Source organism: Spermophilus citellus, assembly GCF_964194105.1.
Source record: "Spermophilus citellus genome assembly, chromosome: 3".
NCBI lineage: Eukaryota > Metazoa > Chordata > Mammalia > Rodentia > Sciuridae > Spermophilus > Spermophilus citellus.
This window is the reverse complement of record NC_138184.1, coordinates 141960111-141983212: the sequence shown is the minus strand read 5'-3', so window position 1 is coordinate 141983212 and position 23102 is coordinate 141960111. Positions and strand designations below refer to the sequence as shown.

Below are 23102 nucleotides of genomic sequence, written 5' to 3'. Positions count from 1 at the left end.
TAATCTTTTGATGGTTTCTTCTATTTCCTCAATTGATATTGGTCTGTTTAGGTTGTCTATATCCTCCTGACTCAATCTGGGCAGATCATATGACTTAAGAAATTTATCGATGCCTTCACTATCTTCTATTTTATTGGAGTATAAGGATTCAAAATAATTTCCGATTATCTTCTGTATTTCTGAAGTGTCTGTTGTGATGTTGCCGTTTTCATCCCGTATGCTGGTGATTTGAGTTCTCTCTCTTCTCTTTGTTAGCATGGCTAAGGGTCTGTCTATTTTATTTATTTTTTCAAAGAACCAACTTTTGGTTTTGTCATTTTTTTCAATTGTTTCTTTTGTTTCGATTTCATTAATTTCAGCTCTGATTTTAATTATTTCTTGCCTTCTGCTTCTTTTGCTGTTGTTTTGCTCTTCTTTTTCTAGGATTTTGAGATGAAGTATGAGATCATTTATTTGTTGGTTTTTTCTTTTTTTAAGGAATGAACTCCAAGCAATGAATTTTCCTCTTAGAACTGCTTTCAGTGTGTCCCATAGATTCCGATATGTTGTGTCTGTGTTTTCATTTATCTCTAAGAATTTTTTAATTTCCTCCTTGATGTCTTCTATAACCCATTGATCATTCAGTAACCTATTGTTCATTCTCCAAGTGATCCATGATTTTTCCTTCCTTCTTTTATTGTTGATTTTCAGTTTCATTCCATTATGATCAGATAAGATGCATGGTATTATCTCTACTCCTTTACATTGTCTAAGAGTTGCCCTGTGACATAATATATTTTTGGTGTCAGTTTCTGAAGCTTTAATTTCCATATGGCAATGTGAAGAGGACCAGGTGACATCTGCACACTTAAGAGAGTTGCATTACAAATGAGGAACCCTCAACTTTGGGTTCTTTTGTCTTTTGAGACATAGGCATGTCTGCCCTATGTGATATAGTAGCTTTCCCTTCCAGGGCTATTTGTTATAAGAACATCCTTGAAAAGATAGTACAGATGCACAAAAAGATGAGCGAGACCCATGGAAAATTGTCTTCCAGCAGTTATTTCTTTTATTTGCTTTTGCCTGGTATCTTTGCTTCTCTCTCTCATTTTTTAAAATAAACTTTCTTTTTGTATTGTACCAAAGCAGAGATAAAAAGGATATCCAGTGAAAAAAATCTCTCTCACCTTGATACCTCACTTCCCTTTTTTTCAAAGGTAACCAATACTACTAGCACACATTTACAGAGTAATACCATGCTGTACATAACTTTAAACCTTGAGGGTTTTTTCATCAGACATAATTTTTTTTTTTTTTTTTTTACTCCCTAAGCGATTCTGGTGCCAACTTCTAATAAAAAATCATGACTCTCTTAGTCTTTTACAAATATTTTTCCTTAAAATTACCTTATTTCATAGGTAGATACACCAAAATATTACTAACCAGTTTGTTGTAGATAGCCTTTTAAATTACTCTTTGTGGGTTTTTTTTTTTTTTTTTGAGTTTATGTGAATATGTCTATGGGATGTATTCCTGATAGCCTTGCTTAGTCAGGGATGCATGTATGTTTGTGTTTATGATTGCTTATTGTGCATCACATTCTTATAGGTATTTAAATCTATTCTTGACTTTTTCTCTTGCATTGATTAGTCTGATTAGTTTTGTTCTAGTATCACTGTGTTCTTGCCAAGTTAGTTTTTATGTGGTATCGTAATACCCAGATTCTACTCTTCATTTGGCTTTCTTCCCCCCCACCCCCAATCAAAATTATTCTTGCTTCAGAAAAAAAATAACTTAGGAGACTTTTGTGTTCTACAGGCATTTAAGTAGCATTTAAATTAAATGCTTTTAAAGCATTAGTATAATTCCCTATGGAAGTAGCTAGGCCTCAGGCTTTTTTGAAGGATCATTCATTTTTATTTTCTATGGAAATTAATCTCTTTGAAAGATTTGTCTTTAATCTATTTTTTAATATTTTCCAGAAAATCATCTACTTCATTACTTCATGCAATTGAGCAAAGTAGTCTCTTCTGGATTGTTTACTTTCTATCAAAATGTGATTATTTCCCCAGCTTGTTCTTAATTTGCATATTTGTGTTTGTACCTACTTAACCCTTTTTATTATCTACTAATAATTGATTTCTTCTGATTTTCTGATGCATAGTTTTTCTGAGTTTTGTTTGGAATTATGTCTAATCTTTATTTTTCTTTTACTCTGTTGGTTGACCCATTTATATTTCTTGATATGGTTAATGAGTTTTAATTCTTCTCAGTTTTGTAGTTTTTTAACTGTTTTTCACTAAGTGGACAGGTTTTGTTTGTTCTGTTTCTTTTAATTAGGAATAATTATATTTTGTTTTTTAGTGATTACTTTTGTGATCACAACTTTATGAAATACCCTTAATCGTCATTCTTCAACATTCTTTTGTTCTGTTTTGTTTTACGTTTGTGGGGGTTTTGTTGGTGATGGTGTTTTTTTGTTTTTTTGTTTTTTTTTTTTTTTTTTTGGCAGTAGAAGAAATTGCACTCAGGGGAATCTACCACTGAGTTACATTCCCAGGTGTTTATTTTTTGTTTTGACACAGAGTTTCCCTAATTTACCCAGGCTGGCCTGGAATTTGCAGTCCTCCAGCCTTAGCCTCTCAAGTAGCTGGGATTACAGAGTGGGCCACTGGACCTGGCAACACAGATACTATTAATTTTGTTGTGTGAACAATGATGAGATGAGTATATTTCTTATTTTTTTCCACTCTCTGTCTATATTTTATTTCAATTTATTTATCTTTATGGTGCCACAGATTAAGCCCACAGCCTAGAACCCAGGGCCTGGAACATGGGATACTAAGCAAGCTTTCTATCACTGAACTACACACCCTCAGCCCTGTCCTAATTTTAGTTATTACATTATCTCAGTATTTACTTTGTATTGTTAAATATACATTATACTCTGCCAAGCACATGGTGTAGCTTCTGAGGCAGCTGAGGTAGCGGGATTACAAGTTTAAGGCCAGCATGGGCAATTTAACAAACCCTGTATCAAAATAGAAAGGGCTGAGAATGCAGCTCAGTTGGTAGAGTAACACAGGATTCAATCCCAAAACCACCAAAAAGCAAACAAACAAACAAAAAACCAAACAAACAAAAAAACACTACTCACTGTATATTGGGTTTGCTTTTCAGTTTCAAATGGTGTTTTTGACCCCCTAGTTATTAAAGATAAGGTGGTATAGTTAAACTTAAAATTTCCTCCTACCCTAACAACCCTCACCTTCTAATAATGTTGGTGGGTAGATACTTTAAGACATTATTTATTGATAGTTCCTACTTTTGTGGGATTCAGTTCTCATTGCCAGTCCTTTCACTTTAATTTTTCTGGGCGTCTCTTCGTTAGCCTGAAGTTCATGCTTATATGAATCCTCCGAGATGGGCTCATAGGTATAGTTCCATAGACTTCTTTGGTGTTTAACAGAGACTACTTATCTACTATTTTTTTGGTTTTTGCATACATTTTGGGTGTAAAATCTTTGGCTTATACTTTTTTTTTTACTTGAGAATATGAATAAGAATTTTTACAGACTCGTAAATTTAGAATAGTATTATGCAGAAATCTGAGACCAACCTTATTCTCTCTTCTTTGAAAATTGACAATCATTTGCCACCATGGTTCCCTTTTTTTTGGTGCTGGGAAATGAAACCTATATTTTTGACTGGTAAGTATCTATTAGGATGTATTTTTAATAATGTTGATTTTTTTTTAGCATTTTTATACATTTGGTTAGTCCTTAAAATGTAGATCTAGATCTGCTTTTCTATAATATTTTCATATATTTTTCTTGTTTTTTAATGTTTTTGACAATAGATAGGCATCATTTGGTCTCCTTTTCTTGTCTTAAATTTTTTTTCTTTGGACTAGGGTTCTGGCTCAGTGGTAGAGCACTCTTCTACCATGCATGAGGCACTGAGTTTGATCCTCAGCACCACATAAAAATAAAATATTGTGTCCACCTACAACTAAAAAAAAAATATTAAAAAAAATTTTCTCCTAATTCTTAACTCTAATACCAGCTCATTTTAAAAATTTCTGTCCCCCTGCATCCCTAACTGTGGTTTCAGAAATCTCTCTTCTTCTTTGTTCTTCTTTTAGTTTCATCTTCATTTTTGTAATATTTTTCTCTTCTGCTTTAAGTTTTATCCTCACACTTGAGCTCTTATAGCTTTGCCTGTGCTCAGACAGTTGCTTTCTTGTGTTTTTTTCAATATTCATGGCAAATATGTTTATTTCTTAATCCTGGACAGTGTATATAAAGTGTTCTGTCATTCAGCATGTAACCATTTATACTATCACTAGTAGATTTGGTACTTTTTTTTTTTTCTTACTCTCTTCTTCCCCAGCCTTTTCCAGATTTATCAAGTCACTTTCCCTTTCTTCAAATTAAATCCGAACTTCTAGGGATTTTTATGTTTGTTTGTTTCCTAAGCTACTAGGGATTTTTATGTTTGTTTGTTTCCTAAGCTACATTCTTGGCTTCTTTCCATTTTCTAATAGATTGGCTCAGGTATTGCTGACTGCTGGCAATTTAAGGATTAGAAAACTTTGACCAACACTATTAAGAAACATAAACTTCTTTCCAAATCAGTATTGTTTCACCCACTTCCTAGATGAGGGGAAATCACACTGTTCTTCCTTGATTTTCATTTTGATTTATTACCAGAGAAATCTGGAACCTGTATATAAATCTGGATTTAAATTTTTCAGGATCCAGCAATCAGTACAGTTATTTTAGTAGCAGGGTAAAAAAGGATCAAGAAAGAGCTCTCATTGTTAATGTATATAACTATTAATGTCAGAGCTGCTGTTTTTTAGTGTCTTTTTTTCAGATATTTGTATTTCGCACTTTGCTTATATCAGGAATGGATTTTTAAAATATTTTTCTTATGCATACATATTTTTAAAACTTCACTCATGTACTAATAAGCATATAAGCATTTGTTGACAAACAGCATATATTCAGTGCTTTTTGGTTGGTTGGCTGATATGAATCTTCTGGGTTAAAGGAGTCAGTACACCAGTATACTTAAAAATTTCGTCATATGAACTTGTTACACGTGGTAATACTAATTTGAGTTGAAAATTTTCAGATTATTTCAATATTGCTGTAGTAACATTTTGTTTATATTTAGCTAATGTTTAGTTAGTGCCTCTTAAGTATTTTCACATTATTAACTGTTATTTTTAATCATCAGTATTAAAGACCATGTGAGAAGTTTATTTGAAGAAAATGAGTCTCCAAGAGGTTTGTGATTTGTTCCAAGTTCAAGCCTGTTCTTTTTCCATGAGACTGCCTTAATTTAAATTATCATTAGATCTTCACAGCAGTTCTAAGACAGGTCAAGCAGGTTTCTTGTATTGTTACCACTCTAGTTGCAGAAAACAAACTCAGGGGCTGGGGATGTGGCTCAAGCAGTAGCATGCTCACCTCGCATGCGTGAGGCCCAGGTTCGATCCTCAGCACCACATACCAACAAAGATGTTGTGTCCGCCGAAAACTAAAAAATAAATATTAAAAAAATTCTCTCTCTCTCTCTCTCTCTCTCTCTCTCCCCCTCTCCCCTCTCTCACTCTCTCTTTAAAAAAAAATTTCTCTCTCTCTCTCTCAAAAAAAAAAAAAAAGAAAGAAACAAAACAAACTCAGGGAAGTCCCCGCCAACCCCCACCCTCCAGTAATCACAAACCTAGTATTCAGATTATACCTGCTCTATAGACACTTGACAAGTATTATTTAATTCTTAGTAGTACCTTACCCGAAGATGTATTTGTTTTCTCCATTATATTCTTAAGTAAATTGCAAGAATTGGAATTTGAGCCAAACAAGGACTAAGGTACACATGCAGGGTGTTTTTTTTTTTCTTTCCATTTATTTGTTTGGGGTTTTTGCTATTATCATATTAGAAATTCTAATTGCTTGACTTCTTTTCCAATGCCACTAAGAATCTATATACATGATAAATTAATACATTTATCTAATTTAAAAAGTATATACTAGTAAGCTTGAAAATCGGATATATATCTTTTTGTTTTTTTCCCAGGACTAATGTTTTTCTCTCTAGTGATTCAAGACAAATGAACCCAGAATCTTATTTCAGAGTCTTGTTATTCCATTTTAGTATGTGTGCAGCAATTTCAAAAAACTATTTTTTCATGTGGACAACTCATTTGGAAAAATAACTGTTTTAGAATTTGCCAAATCAATGTGATTATTGAGTTTGGGCTTTTTTGTTGATTTCCAACAGCAAAGAGCATAGGAAAATTATTATAGTTTGATTGGAAGTTGGGTGATAATTTGATAATCTAATGATTTCTTAGGTGATTTGTATGATTACTTGTAGCTTGTTATAAACCTCCTTTTATGGAATATTCATTCTGAGTTTGGTTTTAATTGCAAGTTAAGAAGAAAGTAAGGCACAAGAAGGCTAAGTCTCCTGAGTATGGAGTTAGAATACCTTCCATATATTTTACCTTTTAGCATTTTGGTTTGAGTTCCTTTTTTTTTTTTTTTTTTTTTTTTTTTGATACATTTTCTTGGAGAAGGTACCAAATGACAATTTCCAAAATATTCCAGAGTACAGTTTTGTTTTTTTTAAACTCATCAAGAGTTGAAAATTCTATCTCCTTTTGAAGAATTAATCTTAATCCTCCATTGTTTCTAACAGTAGAGATTGAAGGGTAGCTATATGTTTAATAATCAATTCTTATTTAAACTTTTTTATATTTCCACCAATGTAATACTTGTCAGTGGCATTTAGGCAGAGAATTCAGTAATTCCTATTTAAGCTAAAATAATAAGGTTCTAAAAGGGATAAAAGCTGACCCTGATGGGGAACATTTCAGTTTTAGGCAAATTGATAAAGGTTATTCCCATAATTTTATTGATATTTTAATTTTATTTATTTAACTTACAGTGAAAATGGTAGCTTCCCTTTGTGAAATGTCATTTAAAAACCCCATTATGATATTTGAGCATAGAAATAACTGATAGATCAGAAGTCTAGAATATTAGTATTAAACCAGTTAAAGATAACTTAAGTTTAGATCCAAACTTTTCATTCTTTGAGTAATTGCTTCTTACTAATGTTGTGAATTTTTTTAATTCTTGATTTTTCTAGGGATTATTTCACATTTCAGCTGCTTTTGTTTTCTACTGCTATCATTGAGGGTTCAAGAACAAAAAATAAGTCTTCAGGTAAAATGCCTGATCCATAATAGTGCTTGACATTGTATTTTGCTGAAAAGATCATATACCTGTTTGGATGCTTGATCTGAAAATAAAGTTGTGATTATTATGAAGTTCTCGCATGGAGTTTTCTTGGCTGCCTCTAACAAATTCAGTTTTATTTGTTCATTTCTTTCTTTTTTTTTTTTTTTTTTTAAATTTGGCTGTCTGCTTTTTTTCATGTTGTCTTGATCTGCAATGACTATCTGAGTATGTGCTTGAACCTGCTAAATATTTTAATTTTGCGTATTTGGCTGCTTTGAATTTTAAGTAATTTCTTTGGACAATGTAAATTTAAGAGCTTGAGAGGCTATATAAGTAAAATATGAATTTACAGAAGTCTGTAATTTATAAGTGTACGTTCATTATCTATCATATAGTTTTCACATTTTGCCAAAATTAAATAAAATTGAAAATTCCTTTTTTTAGTTGTACTGGCCACATTTCAAAACAATTTTCAGGCCATATGTAGCTAAAGTTACCATTGTAGACAGAAGAGCGATCCTTATTTCAGAATGTTCTATTGGACAGGGCCATTTTAAACTGTGCTGATAGTTAAGTGTAAACTCATATTCTAATAGTAGTTTAACAGTTTAATAAGTCCAGAAAATAAAACATGAAAAGTTTTGAAAAGTCTTCCTATAAATATGTAGTGACTTCCAGCTTGAATATTTCAAACTTAAGATTGTCTAAAACTGTACATTCGCATCAGTATCTATGCAACTTTAAAGTGAAGTTATTTCTTGCAGCAAAATTCATGAAGTAGGCAAAAGGCTAAAAACGTAGACGCATCAAATTTGAATCCTGGTCCCATAACTTAGTAATTTAGTAATTTCTGGAAAGTTATTTAACTTTTTTGAGCCTCAGGTTCCTTATATGTAAAATGGAGGTAACAATAGTTACTTTATAGAATTAATCTAAGATAAGTATGTTTAAAACTGCATAAGAGAGTGAATATTTGTAAGTGCTGTAAGTATGGAATTAAACTACTTTTATAAATGAGTTCAGTGGCATTGTTTGCATGGAGTTGTTCCCAGCCTGGCAATCATAACAGGTGTTTAGAAATGGCTAGGTCAGATATACTTGATAGAAGTTCTTGGTCAGTGTGGGATTATTGGATGAAACTAAGTTTGAAACAAAGGGACCATGAGGATGGGGAGAAAAACAAATAGGGAGATAATTGACTTTGTTCTTGGGAAGTCCTTAAAGTATTTTCTAATAAGAAAAGTATTACATACTGTCTTTTGTAACTTAAAAAGTTTCATATTGATTATTTAAAATGTTATTTGTATAATATAGTAATACTAAAGAGAAGAGTTAAATGACATTTCAGGAATTGACTAACATTTTTTGAGGTTACATAGCTAACAGGATCAAAATTCATATTAAGTTCACAGCTTTAATGCTCTTTCTGCTTCAGCATACTATTTCTTTAATAGCATTCTTGTCTCTGGTAGGCATATATTGCAGAATCTTTAGGGTCTCGCATATATAATTTTTTTTTATTCCCTAAGCGATTCTGGTGCCAAACTTCTAATAAAAAATCATTACCCTCTTAGTCTTGAAACTTTTACTCTATCTGTATGTATACATTGATGCATAGTTAATAAAAGAAGTAATGAGACTGAAAAACAATGCATTGATTTTTTTTTTTTTTTTTTTTTTGGCCCTGTTCCAGATGCTTAGATAGGTAATGAAAGAGTGACATTTTGAAAAAGCAACACAAGTTTAGTTTCCTATCTGCAATCTCACCTGACTGCACCAATTAGTACTTCTGGGGAACCAAGACTAGCCAACTCTGGTAGTTAAATCTATTGAGTTCCTTTCTCTATATAAATTTTGGCTAGTTAGTAGCTGCCCTAAAGTGTTGACTGCTAAATACCTCTGGGTACATATCCTGAGTGTTTTTAATTGATTGTCTAAAGATTTTTAATAATCTTTTCCCAACTATTTTGAAGATGTTTCCATTTCCTGGATTTAGTGGTATTTCCAGACCCTACTTAACTCTGAATATCATATTACTTATAACTTTTTTCACAGTTGTGAAACCTAGTCCCCTTGTGAAGACAAAACCTCTAAACTTTGAATGAAAGGTCAATGTCATAAGCAGTGAGTGAGGGGAATACTATAGCAGACCCCTAGGAAGGCAGAAGTTAATTACATTGCATAGTGAATTTTCAAAACTGAAAATGTTTTTAAGTATGCACAGACTGATTCCATTGGAAACAAGACTTTAAATTTTGAAAATTAAGTATTTGCTGTTTGAGGCATCAGTGATGCAGTTTTATAGTAACAGTGAGTTGTCTTAGAGTTGCTTATCATAACACACTTGAGCAATCAGTGGCTGCAATATGAAAATGTCTAATTCTCTGAGCACAGATAATGTTACTAGAAGCTGTGATAGTAGATATTGGGCTGCTTCATTTATATATACATGTACCTTTCTCAATACAAATTTGTATTTTCTATAATTCTGATTACTTTTTATTACTAAGGCTTAAGGGAGCTTATGATTAAATTAGCTTACTTTAATACAACATTCTGAATTCAATAAAGATTCTTTCAACTTAGTTCCTGCAAAGCATCTGAGGGGTAGTCCTTGCCCCTGTCAATTTTAAAATGGCATTATATAGTACATTTATATATATATATATATATATATATATAGTATATATATATATATATAAATTTTCATTAATTATGTACAGATTGAAAATGTCTGTACAAATTTTCTTATAAGTAGAATAAAATTCATAATATTAAAATTAATAACATGTTTTTAATTACATGTAAAATATTTTAATTAAATACTAAAATTATTCTGATCTTAAAAATTGACTTTAAAAATCTATTGCAATAAAAGAATTAGACCTGGTCATATGTCAACATAAAAATGTTGTAAGATAAATTATTTTCCTTTTTATTCAGAGTCTATATGTTTTAGATTTCTATTTATTTTCATTGGGAATGTTGCTTTGGACTTATGGCAAAAATGTTGCAGTACTGTTTCTTTATTTTTAAAAGCTAATCTCATTTTCTTAATTTATGGTGAATTGTTAATATTTTCCTAAAGGTAGAAAATGTAATGCCCTATTCTATCAGTTGTAAGATAGCACTTCTTTGTTACACTTCTTTTTTTTTTTTTTTTTTTTTTTTTTTTTAGTATTTGGCGGACACAACATTTTTGTTTGTATGTGGTGCTGAGGATCGAACCCGGGCCGCACGCATGCCAGGCGAGCGCGCTACCGCTTGAGCCACATCCCCAGCCCTTTGTTACACTTCTTTATCTCTTAAAATGAGATGCTTCTTAAAATTAGTGTTGTGAGGCTGGGGATGTGGCTCAAGTGATAGCCGCTCCCCTAGCATGCATGAGGCACTGAGTTCGATTCTCAGCACCACATAAAAATAAAATAAAGATATGTGTCCACCTAAAACTAAAAAAATAAATAAATAAAAATTAGTGTTGTTTTATTTTTTAATGAAGGCATTTTTTTTCTACTCCATCTGTAAAACTAATGATATGTCTTATAATTATTGATGTCTTATGTAAGATAAAATGTTCTAATTGATATTTTTAAGCTCATTGTAGAACTTATATTCACATAATTCTTTGTTATAATGTTGATGATCTTTGTGGTTAAAAAAAATTGGATTGGGATATACCATATTATTTGGAATTATAGCTTACTACTAAAATTTGTTAGTGTGTCTTCCTATTGTTTTTCTTCTTTTCACTGATGCCATCCTAGTTGGGTGCTTTACACTAGACTGGCTCCCTGTCTGAATTTTTCATTCAGAGATATTCAGGATACTAAGAGAAAAATGGCAGTTGAGAAAAGGCTTTCAATTTGGATGGGGTGGGACTAGTAGGTGAGACTTCCAAGGTCAAGAATGGAGAAAGAAAACTTAAGGGAAGTGAAAATAAACCTCATTTTCAATTTATCCCGCTTTGCTTCTCTAGAAATCTTTTCCTGCTTAAGTCTCTATAACATAGTAGCTTGTGAACTCCCTGATTATTAGCTAAAATCACTCTGGATATTCCCTAGGTTCAGCTAACTCTTCTCACCCGGGCTTTTCCTTTCCTTATTCTGTAGAAGTTGTCCTATGGGCTGCCCATCTTCCCCCACCGTCCAGCTGGTACTTTCCATTCTGTGGACCAAATAGAGTTGTGTTTTCTCCGAATATGCTTTCCCAAAATGAATCATTAAAGGGTAGCCACATGTTCTGAACAGTTTTTTTCTTGATACTCTTCAGTAATAGCATGTTTTAATTATTCTGCATTTAAGAATCACAAAGGATATCTGACTAGCTCTATTTAAGGCAGGATCCTTTTAAAAAATAAAATTTAACATTAAATGTAATTTAAAGTTTCATTATAAAATATGAGTTGAGAATCATTTTTTTTAAAGAACTTTTGCTTCATAATAAGGAGTTTACCTTTGAATAATTTTGAGTACACTATGGACTTTAAAATACCTGCAGAGCCCTCTGGAAGCCAGTAACTGCTGTCTGGAGTTGGCTTGGCATTGTCATGGAAAATAGTTATGAAGAACTGCTGCATATAATGTCCAAAATCTTCAAATTTCCAAAAGTCTCTTTCATAAAACCTTTGATCTTTGTGGTTAAAGAAAAAAAAGTTGAAGTGGTAGGGTTATACCATATTATTTGGAATTATAGGCCTCTACTAAATTTTTTTAGTGTTTCCTTTCTATTGTTTTCCTTCTGTCTGCCCCAGTCCCCTCCCGCCAAGCAGCTTTGTAAAAATCTCATATTCAGGGTGATTTCCTTTTATATTTTAAAAATTGTATTTTATTTTCATGTCTTTTCAGTCATGTTACACTCAAAGCTTTTCTGAACTGTTCTTGGAAACCAAACTAATAGTGCTTAGTAGGAGAATGAAAATGGAGTCCAGACAACAATTGATTTTAGAGCAAAATCCTTTGCAAGTTTTAAGATTCTGTACTATTCTTGCTTATAGTAATGATAAATAAAATGGAAACATGGGATAGTGATGTCAATGGAGATAAACATGGTTCACTTATTCATGAGTAGTATTTTTAGTATGGATGCTGAGTTTTGTGTAATTCTGATAAAAGATACTTCTAGTATGCTGAGATCACTACTGTATGTAAACTAGCATTCACATAAGTCTTTTTTCAACTTGCTAACTAATTTTATTGTCCTGAATTTCTTTTTACCCTACAGAGGATGTACTGAGTAAAGATGCTGGGGAATGTGCAATATGTCTTGAAGAATTGCAGCAGGGAGATACTATAGCACGACTGCCTTGCCTATGCATATATCATAAAAGGTGAGTTTAGTTTTCTACTAACCAAGTTGATATTGGAGCAAAAGATGGCTATCATAGTTTCAAACATTGTGATTAGGTCAGAAAGGTTGTTTTTGTCATTGAAACCCCTCCCCTCAACTTTTTAAAATGTAAGGGCCTTTTTTCCCTTGCTGTCTAAGACTTGAATCCCACATCTTTTGTATTCAAAAGGCTATTCTTTTTTGTAAGCATTTACCATGACCCAGTTATTGTCCATCGCTTCTTAAATAGGTATCTTGTGTAAGCCTTGTAACAATCTCACTTTACAATAGAGAAAATAAACTAAGGTATCAGGGAATATTTTCAGGGTTGCATTGCTACTAGTATAGGAAAATTCAGTGTCAGAAAGATGTTATTTTATCCTAAACCTCTATATAGTTAATACTAATCCAATCAAACCTCACCTAGTTTTTTTTTTTTTTAGTGTAATCAAGAGCCAAGGGCAGGAACAGTGAAGATACTCATGAAAAATACCATGTTAGAGGATTTGTCCTATACACATTTATTGCAAGACTATATTAAGATAGTATGGAAATGACACAGGTAAACTATTGGGACAAAACAGAGTTCATTAATACTCATATGCCTGTATGGACAAAGAGCATAGCATGAGAGTTAAGAACATCAATTCTGAAGTCAGGACTCTCTCTCCTCCACTAATGTGTGTTCTTAGTCACATTATTCAGTTTTTCTCTCTGAATTTGTAAGATGAGGACAATAATACCAACTTAATATAGTTACAAGGATTTAAATGAGTTCAATTTTGGCAAGTGCTGGCACTGATAGATGCTATATAAAGTTTGTTGAGTAAATGAAAAAATCGATTTGCCAGAGATTGTATTACAGTGTCATAGAGAAAGAATAAACTGTTCATTAGATGGTGCTTTGATTATTTATTAATATGAACGTTTGAATTCCTGTTTTATTTTGAAATACAAATCAATTCCAGACTGAAAATCAAAATCTGAAGTCTTGGGGAAAGAATATGGGAAAATGTTTTTGACTTCTTGGTAAAAAATTATTTTTCCTAAGATAATACTACTCCTGGAGTGGGGTGGGGGCACAAAACTTAAGATTGATAAATTTGATTATGTTGAAATCAAAAACTTACTTGCAACATGATACTGTGAAAACACAAACTGATGTAGGAGTGTGACTTTCAACATAACAACAGAGGTTTTAAATGTGAAATAATACTCTTGTAATGTGGTTAACTCATTGCACTTGTTTTAGTGGAAGGGCGATGATAATATAATGACATCTTTTGTTGGGTTATATATGATATTTCCCAGCACATAAAATTTTGCTGCATTGAATAACAGCAAATAAAAACATATGCTAACACAACAAGCCATAAAAGAATACCCATCTCCTCATGTTCTTATTCTTAGTTCAAGTTAGCCTATGGGATTTAGCAGTACTTATTCACAGTTTTGTCTTTGTTTTTTTGTTTGTTTGTTTGTTTGTTTAAGTCCCTCCTGTGTCTTTTTTTCTAGCTTTGGTCTTTTAGTCATGGTCAGATTCGCTGTATCTGGTCCTTGGCTCTCTCATTTCCCTATGCACCTCACTGGCTGCATCATTTCCATTTCCTGATCCCCCGAGTGGCCCCTCTAGCCTGCTCCATACTGCTACAGAGTACAGTTTTGTCTTTGTAACTCATCAGTTTCCATCCTTCCTTAATCCTCTGACTGATGCCAACTTCACCGTTGTTTTTAAAACATTCTGTATTTACAATTGTGTTTTATTTATTAGATATGAATGTCTTTGTTCTGGTTGCAAAGTTGTGTTGAGTGATCTACCCTTAATTTGTTTTTTTCCCCACATAATTTCTGTTACTTTTAGTGTATGATTTTGTAGAAAGCAAGTTTTATCAAAAACATGTATATTATATTGTAGAATAATAGCTTTCTAAACATCTATAAGAAAAAGATAAATCAAAGTAGAAAAATTATAAAAATTGTTAATGATTCAGAAAAAAGGAACCTCAAATAGTGAACAAATAAACAAATGTAAATTCATCTATTTAGTGGACACTCTTTCCTTTTCAAAAGTATTGGTAGAACAGAGGGCTTTTATAACAAGTGGTTGGGAGCCTCAGCAACTTAGTGTGTGCAGTACTTTTACAACAACTCAGTAATTCCACTTACAGATATATGCCTTAGAAAATTTTTTGACCTTTTGCTCCAGACAACACAAAGTACAGGACCAGGGAGAGATAAGGAGCTCATGCCAGAATATAATTTAAAAAAAAAAATACAGTTTAGCTGGGGTTGTGGCTCAGCGGTAGAGCGCTCACCTCGAACATGGGAGACTCTGGGTTTGATCCTCAGCACCACATACACGTAAATAAAAAAAAAAAAAATAAGGATGTTCAACTACAGCTAAAAAAATAAATAAAAATATTTTTTTAAAGAGTCAAACTGAGTAGTGACAAAATTAATTTATATTCTGTTTCAAGTTCCTTTCAGAGTATGTTTGTAAATCATTGGAAATGTCTGTAAGTAATAGAAGAGAATAGACACAAAAATTTTGGTATATTTATATAACAAAATACTAAATATAATGGGAATTTTAAAAAGTGAACCTTATTAACAATCACAAATTTTAAACAAATTGAGAGAAAAAAGCATTAATTAAAAAAAAAAAAACACACGTAGAAATGGGTATGGTAGCATGTGCCTGTAATTCCAGCAGCTCAGGAAGCTGAGGCAGGAGAATGGCAAGTTCAAAGCCTGCCTCAGCAACTTAGTTAGGCCCTAACAACTTAAACTGTGTCTCAAAATAAAAAATAAAATGAGCCGCAGCTCAGTAGTTAAGCACCCCTGGGTTCAATTCTTGGTACAAACAAAAAAGTTAGAATAAGCATAATATGTTGTTTTAGAACACACACGTATATAGTTATAGAGTAAGAAAATAGCTAAGAATGAAAAGCTGGGGACAGGAAAGGGAATATAGTATTTTAAATAATCAATGAAGAATATTTATTTAAGAAAGGAGAATATGTGGATTGATAGCATTTTATATGAAAAACACCTGGGATTTTAATAATGACTTTCACATTATGAGCCAGTATTACATGGCTAAAAAAGTAAATAATAGTACTCAGTTTAGGTCACATAGCTACTATTCAGAGGTACTATTGTTAATGTATCTGAAGTATTTTGTTCAGGTCTCACTCCTTCCTTTTCAGAAGTATTGGTAGAACAGAGGGCTTTTATAACAAGTGGTTGAGAGCTGGCTGAAAACAATGTCATAAGCCAAATCTGTTATCAATTTAGAGAACGAAAATCTTAATGGCAACAGAAATTGTTTTAAATATTTGAAACATGGATGGGGCCCTTCACTTTTCTTTGTTTGTTGTTTTTGAGGTGGGTTTTTTTTTTTTTAATTGCCCAGGAACTTGTGGATTCAAATGATTTTCCCTCCTCAACCTCCCAAATAGCTGGAATTGCAGGCATGTACCACCATGCCTGGCTTCTTTTACCGGTTTTTATCATTTTTATGTACTAAACCAACCTGTTATGATATGAGAATGATAAATACAAATTTTTCCCTTCAACATATTAGGTAAGCTAACCTTGTGGCATAATGCAAATTTGACACATGTCACCAATGAGAATGTTGAATAGTTTGAATCCTGCTTGGAGAACTTAATGCCTGTTGGGAAAGTTACTTAACCTTCCAGGACCTTGATTTTATCATCTGTGGTAGTACCATGAATTGGAACTTCATACAGTGATGGAAAGTTCTGAATCTGTGCCATTTGATAGAGTAGCCGTTAGCCAGCCATATCATTGTTGCACACTTGAAATGTGACTGAGAATTTTTTCTTAATAAACTTAAATTTACTCCTTATGACTATTGAGTACTTCACTGGAGAGTATAGATCTACATTGAGGATAGTTATATGCACCCTGATATTTAACTTCTAATAAAAAACAAGATTGTGAAATACTCTAAGTTCAAATGGATGTCAGTATATTTATTTGTGTATGTATATGCATTACAGAGCAGGATAGAATTAAAATAAAAGTTCAGTAATCATATAAATGTGATCTTAAAATTTGAAGTTGTCAAGAATCAAAATTTGATAAATGACATGAAAAGGTTGATATGTGCATAACTATTTTGAAAGGAAATATTTTTCTAAATTGCTCCTTTAATTTTGAATAAAATAGTAGTTCTTGATAGTTCTTGAGTAGTTCTTGAGATTGTCTTTAGGAAATAGTTCTGTTTAAATTTTCAAGTGTTTCACGGTGTAATTTTGGAAAGGTTTTTTTTCCTTAGTGGCATAGAATAGCTCCCCCTGACACCCAGGTTAGAGGGGCTTTCCCCTAAACACGTGCTTGCTGTGAATAGTAATGTACTCCTGTAATCCCAGAAAATTGGAAGGCTGAGGCAGGTGGATCACAAGTTTAAGGCCAGCCTTAAGTTAGCAAGACCCTGTCTAAAAATAAAATTAAAATGACTGGGGATATAGCTTAGTGGTAGAGTGCCTCTGTACCTCAAAAAATAATAATAATAATAAAATAAAATACCCATTATCTCACAAAGATTAGAAAAAAATAAATGTATGCTTGTGTTTTATTTGAATATACCAAATATGGCCTTTAAATTTTTTTCTTCCAAACATATGTTAAAGTCAAGAAAGTAAACATTTTTATTATGGTTGACATAGTTATTAGACATATCTTTAAATTAATTTCTGTTTTTTTTCTTTTCTAGCTGCATAGATGAATGGTTTGAAGTAAATAGATCTTGTCCTGAGCACCCTTCAGATTAAGCATCAGATTCCTGTTTTATAGGTAATTCTCCTTTTGTTTTACTTTTTAAAAAGCTGTCTTGAATTACACATTTTCAGTCATCATTTTTATTCATCCTTATTCATTGTGATGCACATGCATGTGCCTGTGTGTATATGTATGTTTCAGATATTTTGTTAGACTGTTGTGTAGAAAACTCACTTTAAAAAATATATTAAAAGTGTCAGGTGTCGCTTAGTGGTAAAGTGCAGTGTTTAGTATACTTGCCCCTGGGTTAAATCCCCAACACCAAACAAATGAACCCAAAGTAACAACAACAAAAAAATGTTATTCATTCCTAAATAGATCAGATGTTGAGTAACTGCTACATTCTCTTAAACCACATTTGTTTATTTATAGTTTAGTAATGGGGAAAAAAATAAAACAACAACCACCACCCGTGAAGTACATATTATAACCCAGTTTTCCCAGCAAGAAACCTGAGGTTCTTAGTATTCTAAGTTCCATGATAAGTAAGGGGAAAAAAATGGAAGCAATTTCTAGGGACTGGGGATGTGCTCAGGGGTAGAGAGGAGTGTTTGAATCCAGTGCACCATGCGTGCTAGGCAGTCCCCAGCAGCACAACAACAACAAACAGCAAGTTGTACCAAGCTCTTAAGTTGCATATATTAAATATGTGCCATTTTTGTATGCTGTTTATTCCTCAATAAAGTGGTTTAAAGAACAAAAAAGAAAAGTGTCATCAGAAGTTAAAGGTCAATTAAAATTACAGTTAGCAAATTAATCAGATCTCACACTCTTGAGCATAACCTCAGATGTGTTCTTAACTAATGTAACATAAGTGTAATCACTTAGAATTGTTATATTCCAGGAAAATGTTCCAAATACTTTATATCCATTTTTTATTTAGTTGTTACATTGACTCTTTGAGCTCAGTACTATTACTACTTCTTTTCGACAGATGAGGAAATTACGTAGAGAAAGTTTAAAAAACTAGACTTCTCAAGGTCACATAGCTGGTTTATTAGTGGAGTTGGAATTTGAACTGAATAGAATTCTGACTCTAAAGACTATGTTCTTAGAAATTTTATTATAAATAGGTATAAGCATTTTCTTCAGAAAGTTGCATCATTAATTTATTCACTCAATTTAATCATTCATCCTTATATTCTTAGCATGTTGTAGTAGTAGGCCGTATATGTATGTGTGTGTGTGATTTTGAAGCCAAATGATTAGTTTTGCTCTGATGATTTAGCTTTTGTTCTGCATTACCTGAAAATGTTTAGTGAACTGAAGGATAACTTTACCTGGGTATTGCTTTTCTTCATAATCCATGAAGTAAATTAAATGGCATGATTTAGTTTTAGAAAAATACAAGTTGACCTAATTGGTATCTTCAAGTATATGACAAGCTTTTAGGAAAGGACTGTTTTATGATGCAACACATTGGATTTTTATATCAAAGCAGGACATTTTAGCTCATCTTGGAATTATTTCAGGAGTTAGAGTCTGAGTTGTTAGAGACTCATAGTTTTGCTAAATGAATAGTGTTACTGATGACAAGTGATATCCTGAGGTCTTGTCCTGTACTGTTCTACCATTTCCTGCTCTTAAATTTAAAAATATAAGTGTTGTGGTTATAAACACTCAAGGAATTCTGTTGCTGTATTGATGAGGTTTATTTTAGGGTAGCAGATTAGAATGTTGATATAAGAGATTCGAGGTAATTTAATAGCAGTCCTAACAACTGAAATGAGAACTGCATTGAGTGAGATTTTTTTCATAACAGTAAGGCTGTGCATGTGAAATGTGAAAACCTTTTGTGGTAGAGTAGTTAAAGACTATCAATTGATGAACCTTTTACTGTGAACTTAGATCATGCCTTGACACATTGAAAATATGAACTGGGATAAGACTGCTAGTTAGACTAGTATTGTGATGGAATGGTATTTTGGGTACATGTTCATGTATGTTTTTAATCACTATGAAAAAAGGTTTTTGAAGGGAATACTTTGGAATGCTATTAGTGTTGCCTGATGATTAGGCCCATAAATTAAAATTATGGCTAAAATTTTAGAAGCATGTCTAGAAAAGTACTAAAACCCAACGATAATAAAATGAAATTTTTATCTTAGTATTTTACAAGCCAAATTAATATATCTAAATCTTTCACCTACAGATAAGATTCTTCCTTTTAATTATCTTTGTGCATTCACACTGCTATAGCAAAAGACCTCATACAGTTAATTTATGAATAAAAAAAAGAAATTTATTGTTTATAGTCCTAGAGACTGGAAACTACAACATCAGGTACCATCAGATTCCAGGTCTGGTGAGAGCTTTTTCATCATTTGCGGCACCTTCTGTTTATTCTTAGATAGCAGAAGAGACTTAGCCTCCTGAACAAAGCCCTCATGACCAATCACCTCCTAATATTATTGCACTGGAGATTGGGTTCCAACATGGAAATTTGGAGGAGATATAAACATTCAGTCCATGGTGGCGTCAGTAATTTTTTTTCTATGAGGTGGAATTTTTAAATTAAAAATTTTTTCTTTAGAGTCACAGTGAGCCTATGTGACACATGGAACACACATCTTCATTCAACAGAGATATGTCAGTTTTAAGCAGGATTTCTGGTTCTTTACATATTAATGTTATCTTTGTGGGATTTTAAAAATATAGAATTTTAAGTTTTGAAACTAACTTACTATGTGGGGCATGTTGAACTGTGTAGTTGGTTCCCTACAGAAATTTGTACCAGTGAGGTCAGTCTTCTAAAGACCTTGAAGAATCATTTTTAAGAATTTATATATATATATATATATATATATACACACACACACACACACACACACATACACACACACACACACACACACTATCTTTTTTAAAATTTTTTTATTGGTTGTTCAAAACATTACAAAGCTCTTGACATATCATATTTCATACATTAGATTCAAGTGAGTTATGAACTCCCATTTTTACCCCAAATACAGATTGTAGAATCACATCGGTTACACATATATATACTATCTTAACTCACATTTTTGTTTCTGTCCTGACTGTTCTTATTTGTCAAGTGATAAATTCTTTGTTCCTTTATCTAGCCTACTGGCAAAGTATATGGGTTTGAAGAGGATTTGATGTTGTTAAAATACTAAAATCAGAAAGAAAGAAAGTATATAACAACAAGGTCCAACATTTTTAAAACTAAGAATTCAGGTATCAACCCAAAATAGAGATACATGAATATCTCAGGTCTTGATTAGGAAATTGTTTGCTGTTTTTATATTGAGATTTTTAGTTACATGGGGGAAGTTTTAAAAATGAAGTTTGTGTATTTATGTGTATTCTTTATGCTCGTGTAGTTTTTATTGTGGAAGAGGAATAGCTGTTAGGTACTGGCAAATTTTTGTAACTATGTTAAGCTTTATAACTGGTCCTTCTGTGTCTTGATTTCTTCTGCAGAACATTAGTTTTACAAGTTTTTAATAGTAAATAGGATATGAAAATTTATAATTACTAAAACCATGTTCATGAGGAAATGGATATCATGTATTGATTTGTATTACTATGATGAACCACAGCTTAAACTAAATTTATCTATTTTACATAGGTTTTCTTGTCTTTTCAAGATGCTTGAAAAATCTAGAGGATTTGAGGATCTGTCTCTGGAAAAAAAAAAAAATGCAGGCTTACTCAGCCAGAAATCTGGGTTCTGTGAGACTTGGTAATACAGAGATGGACAATCACACAAGAAAAAAGAAAAAACATCCTGCTGAAGAGAGGACAGTAACCACAGAACTCAGTGTACCAAACTTGCATATAAGGGACACACAGGGATTTTGAAAATGCTGCACATCCCTTAATAGTCATCTACATAGGTAATACTGATGAACATTTTGTATTCAGACGCCAAAGTTAACTGATTTAAAAGTTGATTTACTTTTTATGCAGTTCTCTAGAGCTGCGCAACTAGCTGTGTTTTGATTTGTTTTGTTTCTTTAGTTTGGGGTCTCTCTTATTTCCCCCAACATAATGTTTCTGCATTCACTTATTCTTAAATTGAAAAACCATATAAGTTACTTCTCATAAAGTCTTAAATGTGAAACCAAGAAATGTAATCAAGCAGTAAAACATTCTCTGAATGTAGACCATGATCTCAAGTTCTTCCATTTTTTCCCCCAAGTGTGGAAAACTAATTTCTACATAGGAAAACTAAAATATGTTTGTTTTTAAATTAAAGGTTTAATATTATCAGAATGCTGCCCAAAGAATAAATCAAGTTACATAATTACATTTTAATTAAATAAATGTAGAAATTGAGTACTGAATTGTAGTTTATGAAATATATTGTTTCCTCTTAAATAAAACTGCTCAACATTTAATCAGCAATCATCTTGCAGCTATGCAACTTTTAAAATAATATAAATTATTCATTTTAAGTGCTGCCAACTATATAATAACTTTGTTTTAACGGGTATTTTTTTTCTTTTTTCATGTAATTATTTTATTGTACTTTGCATCTCCAGGCAGTTTTCCCACTTTTGGGTAAAATGTGTAGCAGAGCATAAGCCTAAAATTTATGAGAAGAGTAAAACAGAAATTTCTGAAGTGGAAGTTGGAATAATTTGAGGGGTATTTTATATACCTTTAAACATCAGGATTTAAAATTGGGATGTCAGGTTTATAGCAATTCACACCTTTAATTTTCCAGATAATCTGGAAGTTAACATTTGATAAATGATTTTTTAAAGCAAAGCAAATACAAAGATTTTTGTTAATTTATAATTTATTAATGTGTTACTACTCTTATTGAAAATGTTAGAGACTTTTAAATTGAGCCTTGTGTAGAAAAAAAATGTATTAAGCAAAATTATGTGAATAAATATTCCCCCAAAATATATCTGAATGGTTTAAAATACTGGAAGAGAGCTATCAGGGCTACAATAGTGAATGTCTTTTTTTTTAAAAAAAAATTATAATATATATATATCAACAATAACAATAAGTAGATTTTGCATTTTCAACATAGGGAAAATGTTATCAGTAAATATTTAGGCAGTGCACTTTACTTAGTTTAATTGAGAGTTGCACAATACTGTTTCCTTATTTTAAGCTCTCTTTAATGTATTTAAGTATTTGCTTTTAAATTTAACACTGCTGCTCTTATTTTCCTTTAGTTTGTTTCCCTACTCTATTGCTTCTGTTTCATACTTTCTAAAAGGGCAAGTACAGGAGCAACTGCTGCTACCCAGAAAAATTTGTGTATTATGAATAATTAAAATAATTTTTAATTGCTTTCTTATGATTTCAAACTAGATAACATTTTCCCTCAAGTTATGCTGTGAAAAATGCCATTTGTTATGCTGCAATTGCTAAAAAGAATCCAAAACCTCCATTGTGTCAGCCAACAGCACAGTTTCATAGGTGCTTTTTTTAGTAGTTGTAGAAAATTATTTTCCCTCAAGGGAAACATTCTTAATTTTTTTTCATAAAATCTTAGTTTGAATTTATTTCACATTTTCAATTGTGTAAGCTTTTGCACCCTCCCTTCATGTACTCCCCCAAGGAAAGCCTCTTAGACTGTGAATAATTAATTTGTTTTCTACTACTGGTATATTGTGATAAGAATTACTTTGTTGTCTTCCATTCTTAAGAGATTTATTATAGCTGTGGTAATTAATTGTTTATATTCTGGAAGTTGATTTTCTGATATAGCTTACTTGTAAACTTTACTTTTTGAACTGTACTGGC

At 32.0% G+C, this 23102-nt stretch overlaps 1 protein-coding gene across 3 annotated transcripts in view; it reads left to right on the top strand.

Moving 5' to 3' along the window:
• ZNRF2 (zinc and ring finger 2) overlaps positions 1-21493 on the top strand; it is a 90419-nt gene extending 68926 nt beyond the window's left edge. The window contains exons 3-5 of one of the 3 annotated variants that reach the window (XR_014021217.1): positions 7144-7220; positions 12456-12561; positions 17305-17321. Coding sequence is in view for 2 of the 3 variants with exons in the window: in XM_081287582.1 (XP_081143708.1) it covers positions 12456-12561; positions 17305-17362 (164 nt within the window). In the remaining variant the exon portion in view is untranslated. Of the gene's footprint in view, positions 1-7143; positions 7221-12455; positions 12562-17304; positions 17385-20961 lie in introns of those variants that run through there. The other 2 variants (XM_081287582.1, XM_081287581.1) reach the window with 2 other exon arrangements.
• Positions 21494-23102: the final 1609 nt, after the last annotated feature.